Raw genomic sequence first — 23,471 nt, forward strand, 5'->3', positions numbered from 1 at the left:
GTTAAATATTATTTATGATTTTGATGTGACATACTATATGTGCATTTTTTTAATGTTATATGGTGTATTTTATGAGATAAATTATTTTTCTGAGTTCAATTGTGATTGTTGGGTTACTATTGTCGAAATGTATGTTTGAGTTTAGTATGTGACTGTGACATTTTGTTGTTATATAAATTAATGTGATCAAATGATATGCATCCAGTAAATTGCACTCTTTTTTACCAATTTTTTTAATTATTAAAATTGCACTCTTTTTTATTAGGTTCAACTATATAAGAGTCAAATCTTTAAGATAATTTTCAAACAAAAATACATTAATATTTGTAGACCTACGTCAATAATTTTTTTAAAAAAATTAGCCACCCCAATATTTTGGATTTTTTTAAATATATCCCTCATTTTTTTAAAACATACCAAATTTCCCCACTATGAAAAAATAATATCAGATTTTCCTACTTTTGCACTACTAGATGATCGCACTCCCGATCTGCGACATCGTGAAGACTTTTTTTTCTTCAATAGAAGGTCGCATCCCCATGATGCGACCATGTACTAGGGGTACAAATCTATTTTTTTTTCTCATTTTTACAATTATAAAATTGTTTATTTAATAAAATAAAAATAATTATAATTTTTTAAAAATAAAATATTATTAATAAAGAAAAACAAAAATGATAAAATTATATTAATAATAATAATAGTAATAATAATAAAGTAAATTGTATCAATAAAATAAAATTAATTAAATTGAACAAACAAAATACATTACATTAAAGAAAAAAATACATCAAATTCAAATTATTATTACTATTATTATTATTATTATTATTATTATTATTATTATAATTATTATCTTTAATAATTTTTATTTATCAGATCGAGAAAAAAAAAAGGAATTAGTTGTTATAATATAACACATCGTTTGTTTTATCACATCTATTTAACCATTTATTTTCTTCTTAATTTAATGTATTTTATTTTATTTTAATAATAGTATTTTGATTTTTTAATTAATAGTATTAAATTACAAAAAAATACATCAAACATTAAGTAAATGTGACCAAACAAAGAACGTGTTCATAATATATTACCGATAAAATAACAACTTATTTTCTTAACATCTCCCTCTTATTCTTACCCCGATCTAATAAACAAAAAAAAATCAAATAATAATAATAAAATATTATTCATGTAATTAAAAAATTAAAAATATAAAATTTTAATAATAAAATCAAATAAAATATTAAAGTTAACGCGTTTAGGTAGATGTGCGAAAATAAATAACATATGTTATATTATTTTGACAACTCAATCATATTTTGTAGTTAAATTAACACTTAATATTATTTTGTTAACAATTGAGTTATTGATTATTTAATAAATTAAAAACAATTAAAATATTTAAAAAAATCAAAATACTATTAATAAAATAAAATAAAACATATTATTTTGAAGAAAAAAACGGTTAAATAGATGTGGTAATACAAACTTATGTTATAATAACTTTCTCCTAATTTTTGTTTCTGGATGTAATAAATAAAAATTAATAAAAATAATAATAATAAAATTGGAATTTGATGTATTTTTTTCTCTCAATTTGTGGTATTTTTTTTTCAATTTGTGGTATTTTTTTCTTTAATTTAATGTATTTTGTTTGTTCAATTTAATTAAATTTATTTTATTAATATAATTTACTTTATTATAATTATTATTACTATTACTATTACTATTATTATTAATATGATTTTATTTAATTAATTAATAATATTTTGTTTTTTAAAATATTATAATTATTTTTTTTATTAAATAAATAATTTTGTAATTGTAAAAAATGAGAAGAAAAAAAATTGTAAGCTTAGTACATGGTCGCATCTTGGGGATGGGACCTTCTATTGAAATTAAAAAAGAAAAAAGTCTTAGATATCGTAGGGCCGGGAGTGTGATCGTGCAAAAAAGTAGGACAATTTGATATTATTTTTTTATAGTGTGACAATTTGGTATGTTTTAAAAAATAAGGGATATACTTAAAAAAAAAATCTCAATATTTTACTTTAAGATCCGCCAATTTACTAAAATTGTACGTGGATTGTGTGTAATGATGAAAAAGTAATGTATTTGAAAATTGTTGAATTTACTATTAGTTTTAGCTATATATTTGAAACTGGTTGAATTTATTTATTTGTTTGAAGATTGTTTGATTTATTTTTTGTGTAAGAAGTTGTTGGTTTTTAAAGAATTGAATTATATGGTTGAAATTTTATAGTTTTTGAGACATTCAAGTATTAAATATATTTTTATTAAATAAAAAATATATTACTATTTATGTATAACCCGTCAATCCAACCCAACTCAACCCAAACTCTTGATCAAACCGGTCCGGATTAAATAAAAAAAATACAAATTTAAAATTCAACTCGTTCTAAAGATAATCGATCCGTTTAGATGTTTGATGCATCCCAACTCGATTACGCTCGTGTTTAGTGAAAAACATACAAAAAGCAATGGCCAAATAATAAAGTTATTTCATTCGTCTTAGAAACAAACGTAAGTAGAACAGAAAGATTAAAAAAAAAAAAAAAACTAGATTTGAGTGTTAGATAATGTTATTATATATTAGTAGTTAGGGTATTTTAGATATTTATGTTCTTTTATATATATATATATACTCATTGTAACCCTATTAACAAAAGTTTGGTTCATTCTATGTTTATGAAATCTCTCTTCTTCCTCTTTTCATTGTTAACATGGTATCAAAGAGCTTTGTTGATTTTGGGATCTACTACAAAGAACAGAGAGATTATTTTGGTAGGAAAGGCAACCACCAAAAGAGAAAAGAGAAGAGTAACCCTGTTCCCGATTTTGTTAAATTAGTCTTACAAAAACATCGATTTCACATTCGTTAACCGTTGGATCAGACTGATTTTTGGACAGCAGATTCGTAATATTCAGGTCTTCGTCTTCAACGGCCGGATCGACGAAACGACGTTTGTAGGGTGAGAAATCGGACTCGCACAACACCAGATTATCCCTAATTTATTTTATCTCAGTGATTGTGTTTTTCGTATTTTCCTGTCATTATTTGTTATGGCTGGTGCTAAGGATGATCCTCTTCAAGCACATTGGAAAACACATTATCCGAAATTAAGGAGAGCACATAAGAAGAATTTTAGGGGGTTATCGTCTAATGTTGTTGCTTCTGCTCCTTCTCCCATTGGCTCTAGTCTGGTTTTGTATACTCATCTGAGACTGATTCCCAAATATCTGATATTGCAGAACAACTTCAAAAAAAAAAACTGCTTGTTTGTTGTGATCAGTATTAAGGAGTTGATTTTGGTTTGGTTCACATGCTTTCAATTGTTGTGGTTCTTTGCTGATTTGGTTGGTAATTTAATTGTTCGTCTCTCCTATCTCTTTGGTTGCTTTCTGTTGTGTTTTCGCTCTCTCTGTTGCTTCTTCTGTTTGATTGCTCCTCTCTCTAGTGATTTGCTTTGTTGCTTCTCTCCATATTGATTGTTCTATTTGTTTGCTCTTATCTCATGTGGTTCATCTATTTGGTTGCTTCTCTCTTTGTTTAGTTTGGTTTGGTGTAGTTTAGTTTGGTTTGATATGATTTAGTTTTGTTTGGTTCTATTTGGTTTGGTTTGTTTTGATTTGGTTTTGTGGTGCTACTTCTTTGGTTGTTCCTATCTGTTGATTTTGATATGGTTGTTGCTCCTTTTTTTGATTGCTCCTTTTTCGGTTTCATTTTTTGTTGGTTTGGTTCTTCTCTTGATTGTGACTATTTGATATGATTTCTTGTTGGTTTGGTTTCTCTCTTTATTGTGATTGTTTGGTATAGCTAATGATCCTCTCTTTGGCTTCTGCTTCTTCTTTCGTTGCTTCTCTCTTTGTTGGTTCTTCTCTTTGATTGTTGCTTCTTCTTTGGTGACATCCCTCTTGTCCCCCCGGCTGTCCAACCACCTCCTGCGATTGTTGATCCTCCTCGTTACCCGTCTCGTCAACTTTGTCTAAGCCCTCTTCCAATAAAGAGGCTATTCTTGATCCTCTTTGGCAGCAGGCTAAGGCAGAAGAACTATCTGCATTGCCCAAAACCAATACTTGGGAATTAATACCTCTTCCTCCTGGAAAACGTGCTATTGGGTCTCGTTGGGTATACAAGACCAAAACTCGTCATCATCTTCAGCATGGAACCATTACTCTACCGTTTGTCTCTTCTTCTTTACAGATTGTTGATTTGTTCACAAAGATGCATTCCATTAAATGTTTTCGTTTTTTAGTTGACAAACTCTCGATGCTCCATGTTAATGCATCGTGAGTTTGAGGGAAGATGTTAGATAATGTTATTATATATTAGTAGTAACGGTATTTTAGACATTTATGTTCTTTTATATATATACTCATTATAACCCTATTAACAAAAGTTTGGTTCATTCTATGATATGAAACCCTATAGTAGTTGTCTCTCTTCTTCCTCTTTTCATTGTTAACAACGAAAACGATAAAGTTACAAAGAAAAACAACTTAGGTTAATATCTGCTTTTGTATTATGAAAATAATGAAGTCTCTCACTTGATTAATTATTAATTATCATATGAATGCAAATTGACACTCTCGCTGAGAAGTTTTGTTAATTTTGTCACATGTTCATTCTTTTATATTCCAAAAATGATATTTATGCAACATTTTATGATTATGATGAATTTAGTTTAATTTTTTTATAATATGTGACATAATATGTGAATGTGACATAATATATGTGCATATTTTATGTATACGAACTAATGTGACCAAATGATATGTATCATATAAATTACCACATATATATCCTCATTAGATTGATATATATATATATATATATATATATATATATACACGAACTAAAAATCATTTTATTATTTTTTAATTATTAAAATTATATTTTTTTATTATATTCAATTTTTAGGATTAGAGTAAAATCTTTAAGACGACCTTGAACCAAATAAATCAATTTTTGTAAATCAGATTATAATTTAGATGTCTATTATTAAAAAAATCAGAGGAAATAATTTATAAAAAAATTACAAAAACAACTACTATATTTATAAAATAAATTAAAATTTTCAACATAAATTCTAATTAATTTTTAATTATTAAAAATGTCAATCAAAATTTGATTTACTACACTTCTTCAATTTATTTTTGTAAATTTACGACTTAAAATTTCTTATATACAATACAATATTATACTTTTTATTTATCTATTAAAATTTATGTGTAACGATGAAAATAATGTATTTGAAGATCATTGAATTTACTGTTGGCTTTACTTATGTATTTGAAGCTTATTGAATTTATTTATTTAAAGTTTGTTGAATTTATTTATTTTGTATGAGAGATTGTTGGCTTTTTTAAAGAATTGAATAATGTGATTGTAATTTTATAATTTTTGAGACATTCTACCATTAAATATATTTTCTTTTAATTAAATTGTTATTGTTGTTACTTATGTTTCTCTCTTAAAATAAAAAATAAGTTACTATTTATGTATAATCCGCAACCCAACTTGTTTTTGATCAGATCGAATCAGTTCGAATTAAATTAAAAAAATACGAATTTAAAACTCAACTCATCCAAAGATAAGATTCGGATATCAGATTTGATCAAAATCGGCCCAACCAAATCCACTTACACCTATAAAGCTGCTCATGAAAAGATATAAAAAGGCAACTAATTGCCAAATAAAAAAATTATTTCACTTTTCTTAGTAACAAGCATAATAGAAATACGAACAGAAGAGGAAAAACAAAACAAGAGCTGCGACAGCGATAAAGTAAACAACGAAGGAACAACTTGAAGAAGGAACAACGTGAGGTTAGTACTTGCTTTTGTCATATGTTTCATCTTTTCTTGCATACACATGTTCTATCATTTCTCCTTCTCATTCTATTATTATTACTACTACTATTATTTTTAGTTATTATTATTTTAGCATGTATAAAAGTGCACCATCACAATTTCACTCACACCGACCTAAAAGTTGAGATAGTAACAATTAAATCTATTCAAAACTAGTTCACGTTGCAAAGCCGATGGAGTATCCATAGTTTCTTGCACATAAGTGATTTCGATAACAAATTACGATTCCTCATATTATGTAATGTTCTGTTTGTAAAATTCTTTTTTTCTTTTTTTCCGGGATTCTCGTTGATTTGTTTTCTTTCGAGGTTCTCGTGGTTTGTTTATTTATTATTATTTTTAATGGATAAAAGTTTGGATAATTTAAGTCTAGAGACTTACCAGATCCGCATTAATTAATTAAAAAAATGTTTATTATTATCAGAAAAAATTGAGAAGAAACAGAATCCTACGTGGGATTATCTATCTCTTCTAAGTTCTAGCTAATAATCACACAGGTTATTTTTCATATTATGTTATTTTTCAAAATTTAATGGGACAAAAATTCTATTTTCATATTATTTTTCTCTCTAATTTTCGTAGTAAATAGCATAGCACGTCTCATTAGGAAAATATCACGCCGACTTAAAGGAAAGCACTGATATTTTACTCCAATGAAATCAACCCATCATAAACTCATGTACTTATACCCAATGTGACCCAATAATCATTTTTAAATGAGATTACTATTTGCACCTCCTTTTTCTTATAATTTTTTTTCCAAATTATGCTTCTCATATCTTGGAAGGGCTGGCCCAAAGACAAACCACTAAAAACATACTTGATTTAAGAAAGAAAGAAAACACCTTTAAACTAAATAGTTTAAGATATTACTGTCAATTATATTTTACAAAATTACTTATAGTTATAGTTATATTACTGTAAAGTATAAAGTTTGACTTCTTTTGTTCAAGATTAATTCAAATCAAGAATATGTCACTACTTTTTCAATTTAAAGGAAATACATTAAAACAAACACAAAAAAAGGAAATAAATTAAAAGAATTTTATTGTATATTTTAAAAATCATAAATAATATCTATATCATGCCTTATTTTAAAAATTAATTTTATTTATTCTTTAGGATCCAAAATTTTAATGTTATTATTTCACATTTAAATAGTCTCAATATTTTTTTACCAAGAAAATAATATTTTTAAAATTCATTTTAAATCTTTCAATTTTTGTGGGCCATCCTAATCTTAAGATACCTCAACCTTTTTTTTTTTTACAAATTTCCTTATTATCAATGTAATATTTAAATCAAAATAATTGATACATCACTTTTTAAAAATTTGAGAAAAGAAAGTGGTACCAATAACTTAGAGTATATTTTGATTTTTTTTATTTGAGTTACATTAAAATTATATTGACAAATTTAATTTTATCTTAAAAGTATTTTTGAGCAAAAGTATCATTCATAAAGTTTTTACATTTTTATTTTATTTTTCGTTTGTATGATTTGTTGTCAATTTATTTTTACACATACAATTTAAAAAAATATATATTACATATATATTTAAAAATACATTTAATTATACAATTTAAATAAATTTTACTTTATAAAATAAAGTTTTTTTTAAAATATCCAAATTTAATTTATATTTGAGAAAACTCATTTATAAATAAAAATAACATTTACAAAATAATATTTTTTATAAAATACATTTTTACAAACGATAATCCAACACATACTAACTATCTTACAACTTAGCACAACACTTAAATATTACTACTCGTCAAGAATATATTGATTAAGTTTTTTTTTTCTTAATAAAAAATATTGCTATACGATTGAACAGTAACTAACCATTTGAAATGCTTCTGTTCTACGTTTATTACTTTGTAGTTTCTACTTAATTTATCACTTCAAGCCTTCATTTAAAATTCTTATAATTAATAATTCTATTTTAAAATTCAACAATCTTCTCTCAAAATTTTCAATTAAAAAAAATTATAATATGACATATTTTAAATGGTATGCATATAATACAATGGTGTTAAATAATTAAATATCTATAAAATTATAATACAATATTTTAATTTCAAATTCAAAATAATTTTGTTTTTATAATTTAATTAATATGATATAAATAATCATTTCATCAATATATATGCTACATTATTTAAAATTAGTCAAACCACAAATTTTTAATTGAAAAAGAAACAAAGCTAAAATTAAATAAAACGTTCAAAACTAACGAAATTTAGAAAAATAAAAATTTAATGTATTTCTGTCACACAAAAATCTTTATTGTTTTATTCATTTATATGTTTTTCAAATAAAAATATAAAATACAATTTGAATTAATAAGATCTGACGAGAGCAACCCTTTCAACTCTATCTCTACCATAAATATTCAACACCTCGTGGCTTTGTTACCATAAATGTTCTTCTTATTCATGACGATGTTCATTGTCAGGGATAGCAGTCGTGGTACTAATCAGAATAGGGCCATAAAATATATAACTTTTTTATTATTATATTTTCGACAAAATAGCTTCTCTGTTTATAAATTTTAAAATATAATAAGATATAACAAAAATCAAACGCAACCAATTTTTTATTTTACATGCTTTAAAATCCTGTAAGTGTCAACAATTTAGTAAATAATATTTAAAAAATAATTTTTATTTTATGAAGCCCTTCTCTCCATCTATAACAAAATATTAGTAAAAATAATATTTAAAAAAATTGATTTTAGAGAGAGTAGATTTCTAGGTAAGAAATATAATTATTGAATAGGTGGTGTGTTTATAATGATTGATGTAAGAATAGATTGTACCAAGGTGAAAGATACTTAAGATACAAAAAGAGAGGAAACTAGTGGTGTGAATGTGAACATCCAAAAAGATCTATTGGGCAATAATAATCTTATAAAATGGTGCATGAGATTGTCTTGCATCACAATGAGTCAGAAATCAGAGATTTGAACATGATTGGGTCCATGTTTCATTTTGTCTTCTTCAATGGAGACTTCAACCAGCCCATACTCCAGAGTCATCTTAAAGGAACACTGGGTCCATAAATTATGTGGGTCAAAAGTCAAAATAGAGCACAAAGGTCCAAATTAATGACTAATAAGTCAAATTATAAGACTATAAATTTTTGGGAAGTGCAGTAAAAAAGTAGTTACAGTAGTTAAAAAATTGTTATTTTTATAATATTTACTTCTATATTTATTGATATTATAAAAGAGAAAAAATAAGTTAAATTTTTCAATGGTAAATTAATTAAGGTATTTTTTTATTTATAAAAATCATTAATTCATATTGAATTATACAAAAAAGTCTTATATTAAGGACCAAAAAAAAAAGAGTCCTATAATTAAAAACGAAGTGAGTAGAATATATTTAAGACTTAAGAGCATAATAACTTTGATTAATTCATGTAGCCAGTTCAGTTCTATTTAATTTAATGGAAAAACATTTAATTGTTATGTTATGTGTAACAACATCCATATCTCATAATTAATGAAATACGTTTTTGTTTTGACTAAGACGCTAAAAAGACTTTTAAATTTAAAGATCAACATAAACGTAAAAAACAACAATAGATTAATAATGCACTAAATCCACAAGAATTTTAACACAATATTTTCATCAAAAACCTTAAAACATTTGATATATAGGTAGATTCATCTATCTTATTTCTTCAGCATTTAAACTATTCATAATCAACTTAGGAGTAACAAAACCATACACAAAAAGTCAAATTGTATGTCATTTCTTTCAAAATCATTCTTTAATTTTCAAATATTGCTGCTATTTCAACTGAAAGCAACTATTCTTATTCATTTCTAGACACCCCTCATAAAAAAGGGTGTAAAGTCCTTGTAAAATTGCTTTTGCAACACCACATATGCACCACTCATTCTTCATTTGGTATATTCTCACAGAACAAAAAGCAAATGCTAGACATCTTTTTTGAAAATGAAAAGTACAGTTTATGGATGAATTTGAAAGTGTGAGGGGTTGGGGTCACCACTTAGATGATGATATTTGGCATCCCCAGGTTCTAACTTCACTATAACTACAAAATAATTAGTGATTGTATTTAATATATCGGTTAAGAGTCCCACTTTAAATAGAATATGATATAAAAATATATTTAGTTGAATTCAACTCAACTCAAAATTCTAAAAACAATTTTGATAAGTGAGATGGTAGATGATAAATTTTGATGTCAACTCATATTAAAGTTATTACTATTAATTGATAGGTGGCTTCTATTTTCTTCAATTGTTAGTTTTATCTATTAGAGTCGGTTAAATGAGCGGCCACCGTTGTAGCAAATGGTATTTTGTCTTATCCAAACACACATGCTAAGATGATTTTTAAAGGAGCCTCTTAGAGATTTAAAAATTTATAAAAAGTGACATCTCTAATCTTATAAATTAATTTTGTAAGAATAATTACGGTTAGTATCAGAGCTTAATAGTGCTGACATGGTGTACTGCTGTGATTTTGATAAAATTATTGAAGTTGAAATCTACTATTAAGGTTAAAACTAATTATGTTTGAATTAATTAAATTTTACTATTAAAAATGCTCTATATCAACAAATTACCAGTAAGCAGTTGCCTTTTGTTGAAGTAATTATAGGCTTGGATAGAGTTTATCAATAGAATTAACAAATGGTTCATGTTCTAGGAACAGGACCGACCTGCATTATAGGCCAAAAGTTTTGACAAATTTTGATTCATTATTAGTAGAAACTTTTACAGAAAAATACACAAAACATGGTGGCAATAAAATCTAGTGTTAGATTCTCTAGTTAGCAGAATGATATCTTCTAGGATGGTACCATTTGGCATGCAGGGAACTAGGATAGCAACAAGTCCTGATTTCAATATTAGGCCTAGTTTTAACTAGTCCTGGACGTGAGAAGGAGACATTCTTTGTAGGTTGAGTTAGGATCAACCCAAAATTTAAGATGATATCAAAGCCTATTCAATTTCTGTGGATCTCCTAGCTATCGAGCCATTCGGATTACACTTTAGATATTTACCTCTGAAGGTGAGGGGGAGGCATGGGAGACATCCCTCACCTTTAGACAAACCGATTTTGTAGGGTTGAGTTACTTCCAATCCAAAGTTACTCATATTAGAGTTACTAATTAATAGCTGCAAATGGAATACCTTAACCTTATTTGCTTCTTTGGTTTGTTATTTTCTCTTCTTTAAAATCAGCATGGGGGAAGACCTTTAAAATTCTAGAAATTAGGCCAATCACTTCCAATTAATTAGGATAAATTGACACAAACCAAATGAGATTCCATTCAATCACTTTGAAGTTAACCACAACACAAAATGTATCCCAACTGAATAAAGGTGTTGCTTTTTAAGCCGAATTAAGATTATACTTATATTTTTCTAATATGAAATCCAAGATTCTGTGCATGCTCCTTATGGTGAAAGATGCTACCTAAAGTATGATATGGATAGGTTGAAACTAACTTCCATTACAGCAAAAGACAAGTTTGATTGATTAATATGATCTAGAAATATTGTTGTGCTTTCAATTCAAAGGTCAGAAAACTATAAGAATTTTGAACCACTTAAGTTTTTTTAAAACTAACTAGCAATTTGGTCCACTGATACTGAAATTTTTTTTATTTTTAAACTAATATATATTTGAAATTCAAATACAAAGTAAGATTCAAAATAATAATAGAGTTCATTAAAAACATGAATTGTATATGCTGATAAAACAAGGCCATCTTCATAAAAGCCTTATTTAATTATTACCTCATCCTCACATGACCTCATGCAGCTATATATAAATTACATCATCCTTAGCATCCTGTTCTATAATTTTTCTATATAATTACTATAGGCTATAATTTTATATATGTAACTAAGAGCATCTGCATTGAGTCATCAAGAACATAAACATTTTTCCTGATTTTCTGCTGTGTCAAGGAAAAAGCAGGTAACTTATTTTTTTACACAAAAAAATATGTGTTCAAGGATTTACAAGGTGTCCAAAATTTTCATCATGTAGTTGTTTCACCTAACATATTATTATTGATAATACACAAGCCAAACTAGCACATGTTCTTTAGCATAATAATTGAGATTAACTTGAACTATCAAACAACTTTACCATGTGCTGCTCTTTTAACTAAGCAGTTAAATTCTGCAATGTTTGTCCCATGCATGCCAAACTTTTTCAGTTCCCTAAAAGATATAAATATATATTAACTTCATTTCATGTAGATGTGGCCTTGTTTGTCTTTATTATTATTGTTAGCTAAGGTTTTTCTTATCATATTATGCTGAAAAACTCCATAAGCTTACATTGAGTTAATTATAAGCTTAGATAAAGATGGATGGGAAAAACTCTCTTCAAATAACAAGAACTGCTTCTGGTGCTTATGATGATGATGGACGTGCCAAAAGAACTGGTAAATAAAAATTCTCTATAGTATCAACAGTAACCAATTTCATTTTCATATATAGATGTGAATTTGAATATTGAAAGTTTTAATATTCCTTGCAGGAAATTTAAAGACTGCTGTGGCACATATCATAACAGCTGTTATTGGTTCTGGTGTATTGTCATTGGCATGGAGTATTTCTCAATTAGGATGGATTGGAGGGCCAATTGCCTTGGTTTCTTGTGCAATAGTTACCTGTATTTCTTCATTCCTTTTGTCTGATTGTTACAGACATCCTGACTCTGTAACTGGGAAAAGAAACTACTCTTACATGGATGCTGTTAGAGTCAATCTTGGTAAAACAACACATATTTCAACTCTTCACTATGTTTAATACAATCACTCTATATATATGATTTGCATGAACTAACCATAACTGTTTTAATGATGGTTCAGGTCAGAAAAGGACTTTTATGGCTGGTTGCCTTCAATTTTTGACCTTGTATGGGACTAGTACTGCCTATGTAATTACCACAGCAACCAGTTTGAGGTACTTCTCCTTTTCAACTTCTCATGAAATGTGAATATCTCTTCTTTTTCTTTAATGTTATTAGAGAGGTTACCTTATTGTTTTTTGTTGAGTACGGCTCATAATTAGTGATAAGTGGAGAGGTCGCTCGAGACTGTCCTTTGCTTTTGGCCCAAACATTTGTTTTTTGTTGCGCTGTGATTGAGGGTTGTGGGGTCTTGCAGTATGATTCAGGGATAATCTTGTAAATTAAATTGTAATGTGTAAACACAAGTTGTAATTTGTAACCTTAAGCTTGAATCATAATAGATAGGTACTGCAGTTGGAGGCGTAGGCTATGATATCTAACTTTGTGATCAAATTTCTTGTGATCTGTTTTCTTTTGAATCAGTGCGACTGTTCTAGTACTTTGTATTTGCAACAAGCTAATGAAACATGTTAATTCTACTTATTAATACAGGGCTATTTTGAGATCAAATTGTTATCACAAAGAAGGACATGGTGCTCCTTGTACTTATGGGGGCAATACGTATATGATGCTGTTTGGACTTGTTCAGATTGTAATGTCATTCATACCAGATCTCCACAACATGACTTGGGTTTCAGTTGTTGCTGCTGTTATGTCCTTTACATATTCATTCATTGGATTAGGACTTGGCATGGCAACTTTCATAAGTAAGGCTCTTATTCACTCATTTTTTGTCAATTTAAAATATTAGTATTACCAAAATTCATATTATGCTACTATATTGGTTCATACTTAATAGGACTTTGGTTGCACTTGCAGAAAATGGAGCAATTATGGGAAGCGTGACAGGAGTACCAACTGCTAAAATTACTGATAAAATATGGTTAATCTTCCAGGCACTTGGTGATATTGCCTATTCATATCCATACTCAATGCTTTTTCTTGAAATACAGGTACCTTAAACATTTCATATTCAAATTATATGAATAAAGTATTGAAATTATATATTTTTATTTTATATCTAAAACAAAGTATTGAATTTTGTTAAATATAGGACACACTAGAGTCTCCTCCAGCAGAGAATCAAACCATGAAAAAGGCCTCAATGACTGCAATCTTCATTACAACATTCTTCTACCTATGTTGTGGATGTTTTGGATATGCAGCTTTTGGAAATGCTACACCAGGAAATCTCCTCACAGGGTTTGGTTTTTATGAGCCATTTTGGCTTATTGACATTGCCAATGTTTGCATTGTCATTCATTTGGTTGGAGGATATCAGGTACCAGTCTTCTTACCAATCAAATTTCACTTATTATTAATACATTTACTTTATCTATATGATTTGCTCATGTTACATTTTCTTAATCTATATATATGATTTTCTCAACAGTTATACAGTCAACCAATATATACCACAGCTGATAGATGGTTTACAAAAAATTTCCCTGACAGTGGCTTTGTAAATGACTTCCACAAAGTGAAACTTCCTCTATTACCTACTTTACACATCAACCTTTTCAGATTCTGTTTCAGAACAACCTATGTGATTTCAACCACAGGAGTAGCAATTCTATTTCCTTACTTCAACCAAGTTCTTGGAGTGTTAGGAGCTGTAAACTTCTGGCCACTAGCAATATATTTCCCAGTTGAGATGTACTTTGTACAGAAGAAAATTGGAGCATGGACTAGACAATGGATTGTTCTTAGAATATTTAGTTTTGCTTGCTTTCTTGTGACATTAGTAGGATTTGTTGGGTCATTAGAAGGAATCATACGTGAGAAACTTGGTTGAAAAGGTTCATGTAATTGTGTATCATCATGTAATACTCTATGCTTCTTTTTTCAGAGCTAAGAGTAAGAGTTAGATGGGGATTATGCTATTTCAGGGAGGCCTTGTACTAGCCATGTAATAATGTAACTTACACGTTGCTTCATCCTTAATTCCCTTCAAAGAAGTGAGTTCCAAACAATTTGTAATTTTTCTTTATCAATGGAATAGTATTTTATCCAAATTTGAATTGTTGATTTTTCCTATTTACCTTGGACTTGGATATGTGTGAAGCACAAACACCTAAACAACATGGACATGCCAACATTCTAATGTCACAAACTAAGATATAAATTAGGAATCAATGTATATATATATATATATGCGCATTTAAATTGAGCAAGATATGATAGTTTTTCACCTTGATTCATTCATCTACTACCAAAAAACTAAATATGATGTAATTAAATAAAAAAATTAACTTTCTTGTTGATCATCACTACTTTGACACATATTTCGTTTGCTTGTGTAAAGTGTCATATAAATTTTGTACGAGTGTTAAATACCAACACATATCAAACAAGGCTATAGATCTAATCTCAGATGTATTTGTGATTCATAGTTAAGGACAATTATATTCAAAGAACAAGTAGACATTAAATTTTGTCATAAATCAATATAAACTCTTTTTAAATTATTTTTCTCATTACTTTAACTTCATTGACGAGAGTTCATTTTCTAATAATTAAGAGATCTTCTCAATTATTTAATTTTGTTATATTCTACCATGTGACTTCTGACATGTGTCAGTAATTCAGATAGTCATGATAATATAGTATCTGGTGGAATAATTTATTTTTAAAAGTCTAACTAAATGAATGTTGCAAGAGTATTGATTGATTGATAATTCTTTATTTATTTTTTATAAAAAAATTAGCAAGTTAGTATTACCTCCTTAAATATACTCTTCATATCAATAAACAGACATTAATTAATGCATAATTATAATATTTGTAGAGATATGGAAATTTTAAAAAGTGAAAATGAAAATTATGTGCTTGCACTCAATGAGACACTAGAGTTGCGGATACCATAGGCAGAATCTATGTACACAAACCAACAAATGCATGCTGATTGTAAATTTGTCCTTGAATATTCTACTCTACGCTGACAACAACTTTTTGCTCTTATTTTGTCTTATAACTACTATGTTCTTTTCAAAAAATTTAAACTTGTTAAATAAATATTTGAAATGACAATTAATTTGACCAAATCACAACGAGACCTTAATTTTGTTAAAACTTTAAAAATAATTTTTGTCAAAATCACAGTTACACATGTTATAATTCTACCAAATTCTCTAAGTACAAACATTCATTTAATGAATTAGAAAAATAACCGTGAGGATGAAAATAATTTCCAACAACCATTTAATAAACTATCCAATTTCTTCAATAATCAAAATCCTTATAAGAAACAAAACAACTAGAAGATGGAATAGTTGTCATTGGTCAAACAAGATAGTCTAAAACTTGTTCTTTGACCTCAAAACTAATTCTAGTAGTATGCTATACTCATTGCCTTGATCCAAAATCTAACTTTTAGTTTTATTTCATAGGCAAAAGATTTATTTTACAAATAGAGAGAAGTTTTCTTCTCTATATATATCCACTTCAATGGCCTGTCAAAACATCAAACACTAAAAAGAACAACTAAGAGGAGAAACATATATAGAGTTCCATAAACAGAATGAAAATGTTTTCCTACAAAGCTTCTTTTCTTTTGTTGGTTATTCTTGTTTTAACAAGTTTTGTGTATTCTGAAGCACAACAATGTCGTCCAAGTGGTAGAATCAAAGGAAAGAAAGCTCCTCAAGGACAATGTAACAAAGAGAATGATTCTGATTGCTGCAAAAATGGAAAAATGTACACAACTTACGAATGTTCTCCATCAGTATCTAGTCATACCAAAGCATATCTCACTCTTAACAGTTTTCAAAAAGGTGGAGATGGAGGCGGTCCATCAGAATGTGACAACAAGTATCATTCAGACGACACTCCAGTGGTTGCACTTTCCACCGGATGGTTCAACAATAAGAGTAGATGCCTCAACAACATTACTATAACTGCTAATGGTAGAAGCGTGGTGGCCATGGTCGTTGATGAGTGTGACTCCACAATGGGATGTGATGAAGACCATGATTACCAACCTCCTTGTCAGAACAACATTGTTGATGCTTCTAAAGCAGTATGGAAAGCCTTAAATGTTCCTCATGAACAATGGGGTGGTCTTGACATTACATGGTCACAAAATGCTTGATATTATATTGTAGAACTTCAGTGTTTATATGTTTGTGTTTCTATCTTCTTATTAAGTGATGTTGTGAGCTTTTCTTTTCATCATACTTGTATTTTGTATATGTTGTGACTTGTGACCATTGTAGATTATGAAAATGCAATGCATATTTTATTTAAAAACTCTCACAAATCCTAAATTATATATATGCCTTTATTTCAACAAAATCACCTCAAAGTCATTGCATGTTTGGAGCATTCAATTTGGTATTGGTCATAGGGATAAGCAGTTTTTAGTTATCTTTTGAAACCGAATGTTTTTGTATTGTGAATAAAAACACCAAATCATGTGAAAATGTGGCACAATACACACAACTCTTGGGAATTTTTGTTCTGTCATTTTCTTTAAAAATAATTTTCTTATTCAAGAGCTTCCTCACTCCAAGATGATTGGCAGGGTAGTCTTCCAACAAGGATTATATATATGTTTTGTCCATTCATGATGCTTGTAATAATTCTGCTGTTAATGCATGTAATTCATTTTTCCACAATTTTTTCATTCAATTCTGCTTTATGGCGATAAAATTGAACACGAAATAACAAACATAAAAAATAAGTAATTTTCAACATTAATTTTGAAGAGTATTTCTTCTCTCACTTCTAAATATTTTTAAATACACAGAAATACACGTTTATATTGAATTATTCGAACGTGTAAAATATATTTTTGAATCAACCAATCTAAATAAAGTTTATGAATTTTTGAAAAGATTAGAAGTGCGAAAAGAAACTTTCTATCTTAAATATCGTTAGATAGTTAGTTCTTTATTTTTCACAATTTATCGGTTCACAAATATCGATAACCTCTTTAATTTTTAATTTACAAAATTCAATAATGCAATCTTTATTATACTTAATATGTTTTTAATATATTTAAATTTTAAAAAAAATCATTGTAAAATAATATATTTTTTACTTAATTTTTTTTTTTCATTAAGCAGCTGAATTAACTGAAATAAAAAAAAATAATATAAAGAGAATAATTTTCAATCCATATTGAACTTATGTCTAAAGTAAAACGAGATAAATGATAAGACAAAAAATATTAGCATTTTATTTAATATGATTTATAGAAAGAAAATGTTAATTTTTTGAAAATCAATTGTCATCAAAACAAAATAGGGTAAATCTTTAGATAATAAATGCATTTCTTTGACTAGTAAATCAAGAGCTAGTTTTCAACCTCAAGTGGCGAATCCAAGACCTAGTGTAAGAGGTGCAATTTTTTTAACTTTATTAATATATGCGATATCAAATTTCAGTGTAATAATTTCTTCTTATTAATGGTGGTATTTCAACACATGTAGATAAAGAAAAATATTAGTTAATTGTATTTTTAGAAGTGTTATCATGTAAAAGAATCACTTTATTTAAATCTATTTAGGGTTTTTAAGCAATCTTGTGCATTCAATAACTGCGTTTGCGTCATTGGATTAACATTTAGGTCATTTACGTCATCCTTCGACTTATTCTAGTCCACTTAGTGTTTTTAACAAATCTTGTACATCCAATACGCGCGTTTGTGTTATTGGATTAACATTTAAGTCATTTTCGTTCTCCTTATGCTTATTCTAGTCCATTTAAAGTTTTTAACCAATCTTGTGCATCCAATAAGTGTGTTTCTGCCATTGAATTAACATTTAGGCATTTTGTCCTCCCTAGATTTATTCTAATCCATTTAGGGTTTTTAACCAATCTTTTGTATCCAATAAGTGCATTTGTGTCATTGGATTAACATTTAGGTTATTTTCGTCATCCTTCGACTTATTCTAGTCCATTTAGGGTTTTTAATCAATGTTGTCCATCTAATACGTGCATTTGTGTCATTGGATTAACATTTAGGTTATTTTCGTCATCCTTCGACTTATTCTAGTCCATTTAGGGTTTTTACCCAATCTTGTGCATCTAATAAGTTCGTTTGTGCCGTTGGATTAACATTTAGGTCATTTTCCTCATCCTTCGAATTATTCTAGTGGTTTTTAACCAATCTTGTGGATCCAATAAGTGCGTTTGTGTAATTTGATTAACATTTAAGTCGTTTTCATCATCCCTAGGCTTATTCTAGTCCATTTAGGATTTTTAACCAATCTTGTGCGTCCAATAAATCTGTTTGTGTCATTGAAGTAACATTTAAGTCATTTTTGTCTTCCTTAGACTTACTCTATTCGATTTAGAATTTTTAATCAATTTTGTACATCCAATAAATGCGTTTGGATTATCATTTAGATAAAAAAAAATGGAATTGCTCAACATAATATTTCACGTTATCATGTAAAATGAGTTGAGATATATGAATTTTTAAAAATATTAAAAGTTATTCACCTATATATAATCTTTTTATTTATAACTATTTGTAATATTTTGTTCAAATTTTACTCATTTCATACTTTATGTTCGTTTCTTCTTCTTAAAAAATTATCTAAATGCTGAGTGGAATCATGTGCAGAGTATATATGAAGCCCTGAGCAGACAGAAACAAATTGATAAAGAGTCTCAACCAATGAGCATCTTACAAATTGGACATAATGATTATAACCAAAGATGCTTCTATATCATTCCACATACTTCCAGTAAACTCCTTATCTCTCTTGAATTGGCAATTGCTAGATTTTATAGGAGTGACAAAAATCTTGAATATTTCAAAAAATGTATTTTAATTCAAATAAATTGTATTTTAATTTAAATAAATTGTATTTTACTCATCTAGAGGATATATAGTTCAAATTTACTTAATTAAGCATTTGGATCATTATATTTCTTTCGGATTTTACGTTTTTCTTGTAATTCACGGTTATTTCAGATTTTACTTTAATCCCTCGTTATATATTAAATATTTTGATATGGCCCCTGTTGTTAAAAATGCAAGGTTGCCCAAGCTGAGAATTATTTTTTCTACTCAATCTAAATTTTGTTATATATATGAGATTAATTAATTATTTTCTTTTATGTTTTAACATATATTGATATCATTGAACTACTACGATATTTATAATTATAGATATTGAATAATACCGTCGTATGACTTTCAACTTCAGGAAATATTATTATCGATATTTGAATGTGTATTGTAATGTGTGTTCATTTGAAATGTTATGAGTTAGAACATATTTTGATTTATAATACTTTATGATTATATTTAAAATATTAAGATAATTTTTTAATTTAATCACACAAATATCATTTATTTATCGATCAATTTTAGCTAAAGTGTGGATAATGAGTATGGGTACAAACACTTAGATACTCAAAAGATAATGATACGAGTATTAAAGTTGATACCCAAGAGAGTAAGAACACGAATATGAGTATTTTTTTAAATGAAAAATCTGAAAACAAGTATTATAGTACCCTATCCATTGTCATCTCGTTTAAAAAAATATATATTTTGCTTAACAAACCAAATTATAGGGCCTTGGAATGTTGGCCTACTTAAATCAATATAAATGAATTATTATTATTATTATTATTATTATTATTATTATTATTATTATTATTATTATTATTATTATACAAACCAAATTATAGGGCCTTGGAATGTTGGCCTACTTAAATCAATATAAATGAATTATTATTATTATTATTATTATTATTATTATTATTATTATTATTATTATTATTATTATTATTATTATTATTATTATTATTATTATATTAGAATTTGTGTTTTGTGTTAAATCGTAAATTTATTAATATTTTATGTAATTTAAACGCAATGAGCTACATTAATTTTAAGAAAAATTTAAAGATCTTATAGTAAAATAATATTAAATTGTGTCATAATATTTTTTTTATGAAAAGATATCTTATAATGTTAGATTCTCAAAAAGTCATGTGTAACAAATTAAAATTCATTGAGATATTAACTTTTTGGTATATTTACAAAATCCAGAGCACTGACCAAGTGATTTAGACTTTCATTAAAAAATAGTTAACTTCTTATCATGCTTTGTAAAAGCTGATTTCAAACCTTAAAAATGGGCTTATGAAATGTAATAGGTCATCTTCAAGCCTAATATTTTAAAAGTAATTGAGACTCATATTGCAAAATGTAGTATCATCTAGACTATTTCAAATCTTAAGGATGTACAAATCTTAGTTCGGTCCATTATAACTTGTATTAGTCTATAAGATTTGAGTTGGGTCGGACCTTTACTCAAAAATAGAGATAAATAGACAACAAATTGTAGATCAAACTGAAATAGGGATTGGGTTGGAGTTGACTCTTGGGTTAGATGTCCCGTCTCAAAACTTAGAGGATACAATGTTATTTTTAACTCATTAATTTTATATTTTTAATCACAAATTCACACTAATTATCTATAAAAAAAAATTTATTACATTGATTTTTTTAGAGACGCACATTTATAATTTTATACATTAAAGTGTTCACTTTCTACCACTTCTTTTTTGCATTTTAAAAACTTGTGTTGTGTTCAAACTGGATTGAACCAATTATACTCAAAATTTATTCAATGTCATAATTTTGTTAGTTAGTATTTAATAGTAATAGTACATAAATGTTTATGTATTACATATATTAGATTAGCTTTTTTCCCAAAAAATATTTATTTATTATTATTTAGTGACTTATCTTGAGATCAATTCAATTTTGTATTTATATTGTAACATTTTTATTGTGCTCGTACCTCACTAGATTCACAGCCGAATTCGAATCTAAAATATTGGTTTGGTCTAATGTTAGAATTGGACAAAAGACATACACAACTTAACTCATTTTTTGGACGACCCTAACCCCTACCAATATCACAATATATATAGACACTATTTGGTAACGTCAATAAACTACCTCATAACTTATTAAACTAACTTACAAGCTTGTTAAATGAGATGTATTTTGTAAATTCATTTTTCTCACCAGCTTATAGCTTATTATGATAAGTTATTTCAGGTAGCGTTTAAATTTATAATTTATAGCTTTTTACATTTTCTTCCATTTATAATCTTATTATCTTGTTTTTTTATTTTTATTTTTTTTATTTTTTTATTTTTATGTAATATAAAACAACTACCTTATTCACTCACCACTAATGATCGAAATAGGCTAGGCCGAGCTAGGCTTTGCTAGGTTTGAGTCTGACATGTCAAAAAAGTCAAGACATAAGTTTGACATGTGACATATCATATACTTACTTTTTATGCCTCAATCTGGTCTTGATAGAACTTTGGTATGACCTATTAGTTTACTTAAAAGCCTATTCTATTTTAACATTTTTGAATAAGTAATCAAATATATCTTTAAATAGATTAACAAGTTAATATGTCAAGTTCTATTTTTATATTTAACATGACAATTTGAAGAATATAACTTTATACACATCTTACTTCAATTCTATTTTATAACAATACATTTAAATATGTCAAAAATTAAAGAAGGTTAATATGCGTAAATTACTAAAAGTTGAATATCTAACAAAAAGATTAAAATTTAATATAATAATTATATTAGTATAAAAAATATTATTTATATTTATTTAAATAAGTCTGCCTAATAGACTTAAATGACTTATTATGTGACCTATAGCATGACTTTTTTAACTAAAGAGAATATTTTAGAAGCATTGGTCTTGTTTGTTTAAAAGACCAATAATGTAAATTAAAAAAAATTAAGCCAACATCTATATCCTAACAAATAATGTAAATTAAGCGAGCTTTACATAAATATTATGTTTTTTTTTACTAACGGATTCACGTAGATTAAGTGAATTTTAGATAAATGCTCTTAGACAGTGACGGATTCATGTAGATGTAATTGGACTGCCCCTACTAGATTTCAATTGTTTGCATCAATATTGAATAATTATACTTTTGTTCTCATAAAAATTAAGAGTTGATCCACTAATAAGTGTTTTTTCTGAAAAAATTTAGAAAACAAAATCATATTGTACGTTTAAGCGGTATTAGTTTCATGATAAAAATTTGACATTATCATATTAATCATTAATACTGCTTTAATTATTAATATCCCCTTTCCTTTTTTTAAAAAGAAAAATCATACTATATAAATTCAATGATAAATTTATGTTAAAATTACCTTTGTATATCACAACTACAACGGTTGAAATGCGTGTTTTTATAATGAGGTTTAAGAAGAATTAAATGTGTAACTATGTAAATATTAATTGTTGAATTTTTTTGTTATATATATTATATAGATACATCTATTTTTTTGTTGTATTAAAAGATTTACTTAAAAAATTGAAAAAAAGAATATGAAACCATGTAGAAAAAAATTGTGATTTATAAATGTTAATATTTCTTCAATTTAAGAAATATAATTGTATAGTTTTTATAATCTCCAACTTTTTTTTTTATTTTTGATAATGTTTTTATAATTTTAACATATAAGTTTTTTTCTCCAAAATAAAATTTTTAGATTGGTCGCTACTACTAAATTATAAATTAAGGTTTTGCTCTATTTAAAAGGTGAGTATATGATCTCCTTTCGATAATTTTATTCAATATGAGTAAAAATAAAATTATTCAATCCGTAAAATTTAATTCAACCATAAA

At 26.9% G+C, this 23,471-nt stretch overlaps 2 protein-coding genes across 6 annotated transcripts; both read left to right on the plus strand.

Annotated features, from left to right (window-relative positions):
• Positions 1 to 5,699: 5,699 nt before the first annotated feature.
• LOC101492771 (probable amino acid permease 7) lies at positions 5,700 to 14,830 on the plus strand. 5 transcript variants are annotated; one of them, XM_012715793.3, is made up of 8 exons: positions 5,700 to 5,853; positions 12,261 to 12,345; positions 12,441 to 12,674; positions 12,775 to 12,868; positions 13,308 to 13,522; positions 13,635 to 13,768; positions 13,870 to 14,097; positions 14,209 to 14,830. In XM_012715793.3, exons 2-8 carry the CDS (start codon positions 12,267 to 12,269, stop codon positions 14,608 to 14,610), a joined length of 1,386 nt encoding a protein of 461 aa, XP_012571247.1. In that variant the 5' UTR covers positions 5,700 to 5,853; positions 12,261 to 12,266; the 3' UTR covers positions 14,611 to 14,830. The 5 variants fall into 5 exon arrangements, with proteins under 5 accessions (XP_012571247.1, XP_004500168.1, XP_004500167.1 ...); XM_004500111.4 differs by having other exon boundaries at positions 5,713 to 5,853; positions 12,256 to 12,345; XM_004500110.4 differs by lacking the exon at positions 5,700 to 5,853 and adding an exon at positions 9,782 to 9,951.
• A 1,312-nt stretch (positions 14,831 to 16,142) lies between these two features.
• On the plus strand, positions 16,143 to 16,985 carry LOC101500654 (kiwellin-1-like). The gene has a single exon (XM_004500131.3). It carries the CDS (start codon positions 16,336 to 16,338, stop codon positions 16,903 to 16,905), a length of 570 nt encoding a protein of 189 aa, XP_004500188.1. The 5' UTR covers positions 16,143 to 16,335; the 3' UTR covers positions 16,906 to 16,985.
• Positions 16,986 to 23,471: the final 6,486 nt, after the last annotated feature.

The sequence above is a fragment of the Cicer arietinum genome, chromosome 5 (assembly GCF_000331145.2).
Source record: "Cicer arietinum cultivar CDC Frontier isolate Library 1 chromosome 5, Cicar.CDCFrontier_v2.0, whole genome shotgun sequence".
In the NCBI taxonomy this organism is placed as follows: Eukaryota; Viridiplantae; Streptophyta; class Magnoliopsida; order Fabales; family Fabaceae; genus Cicer; species Cicer arietinum.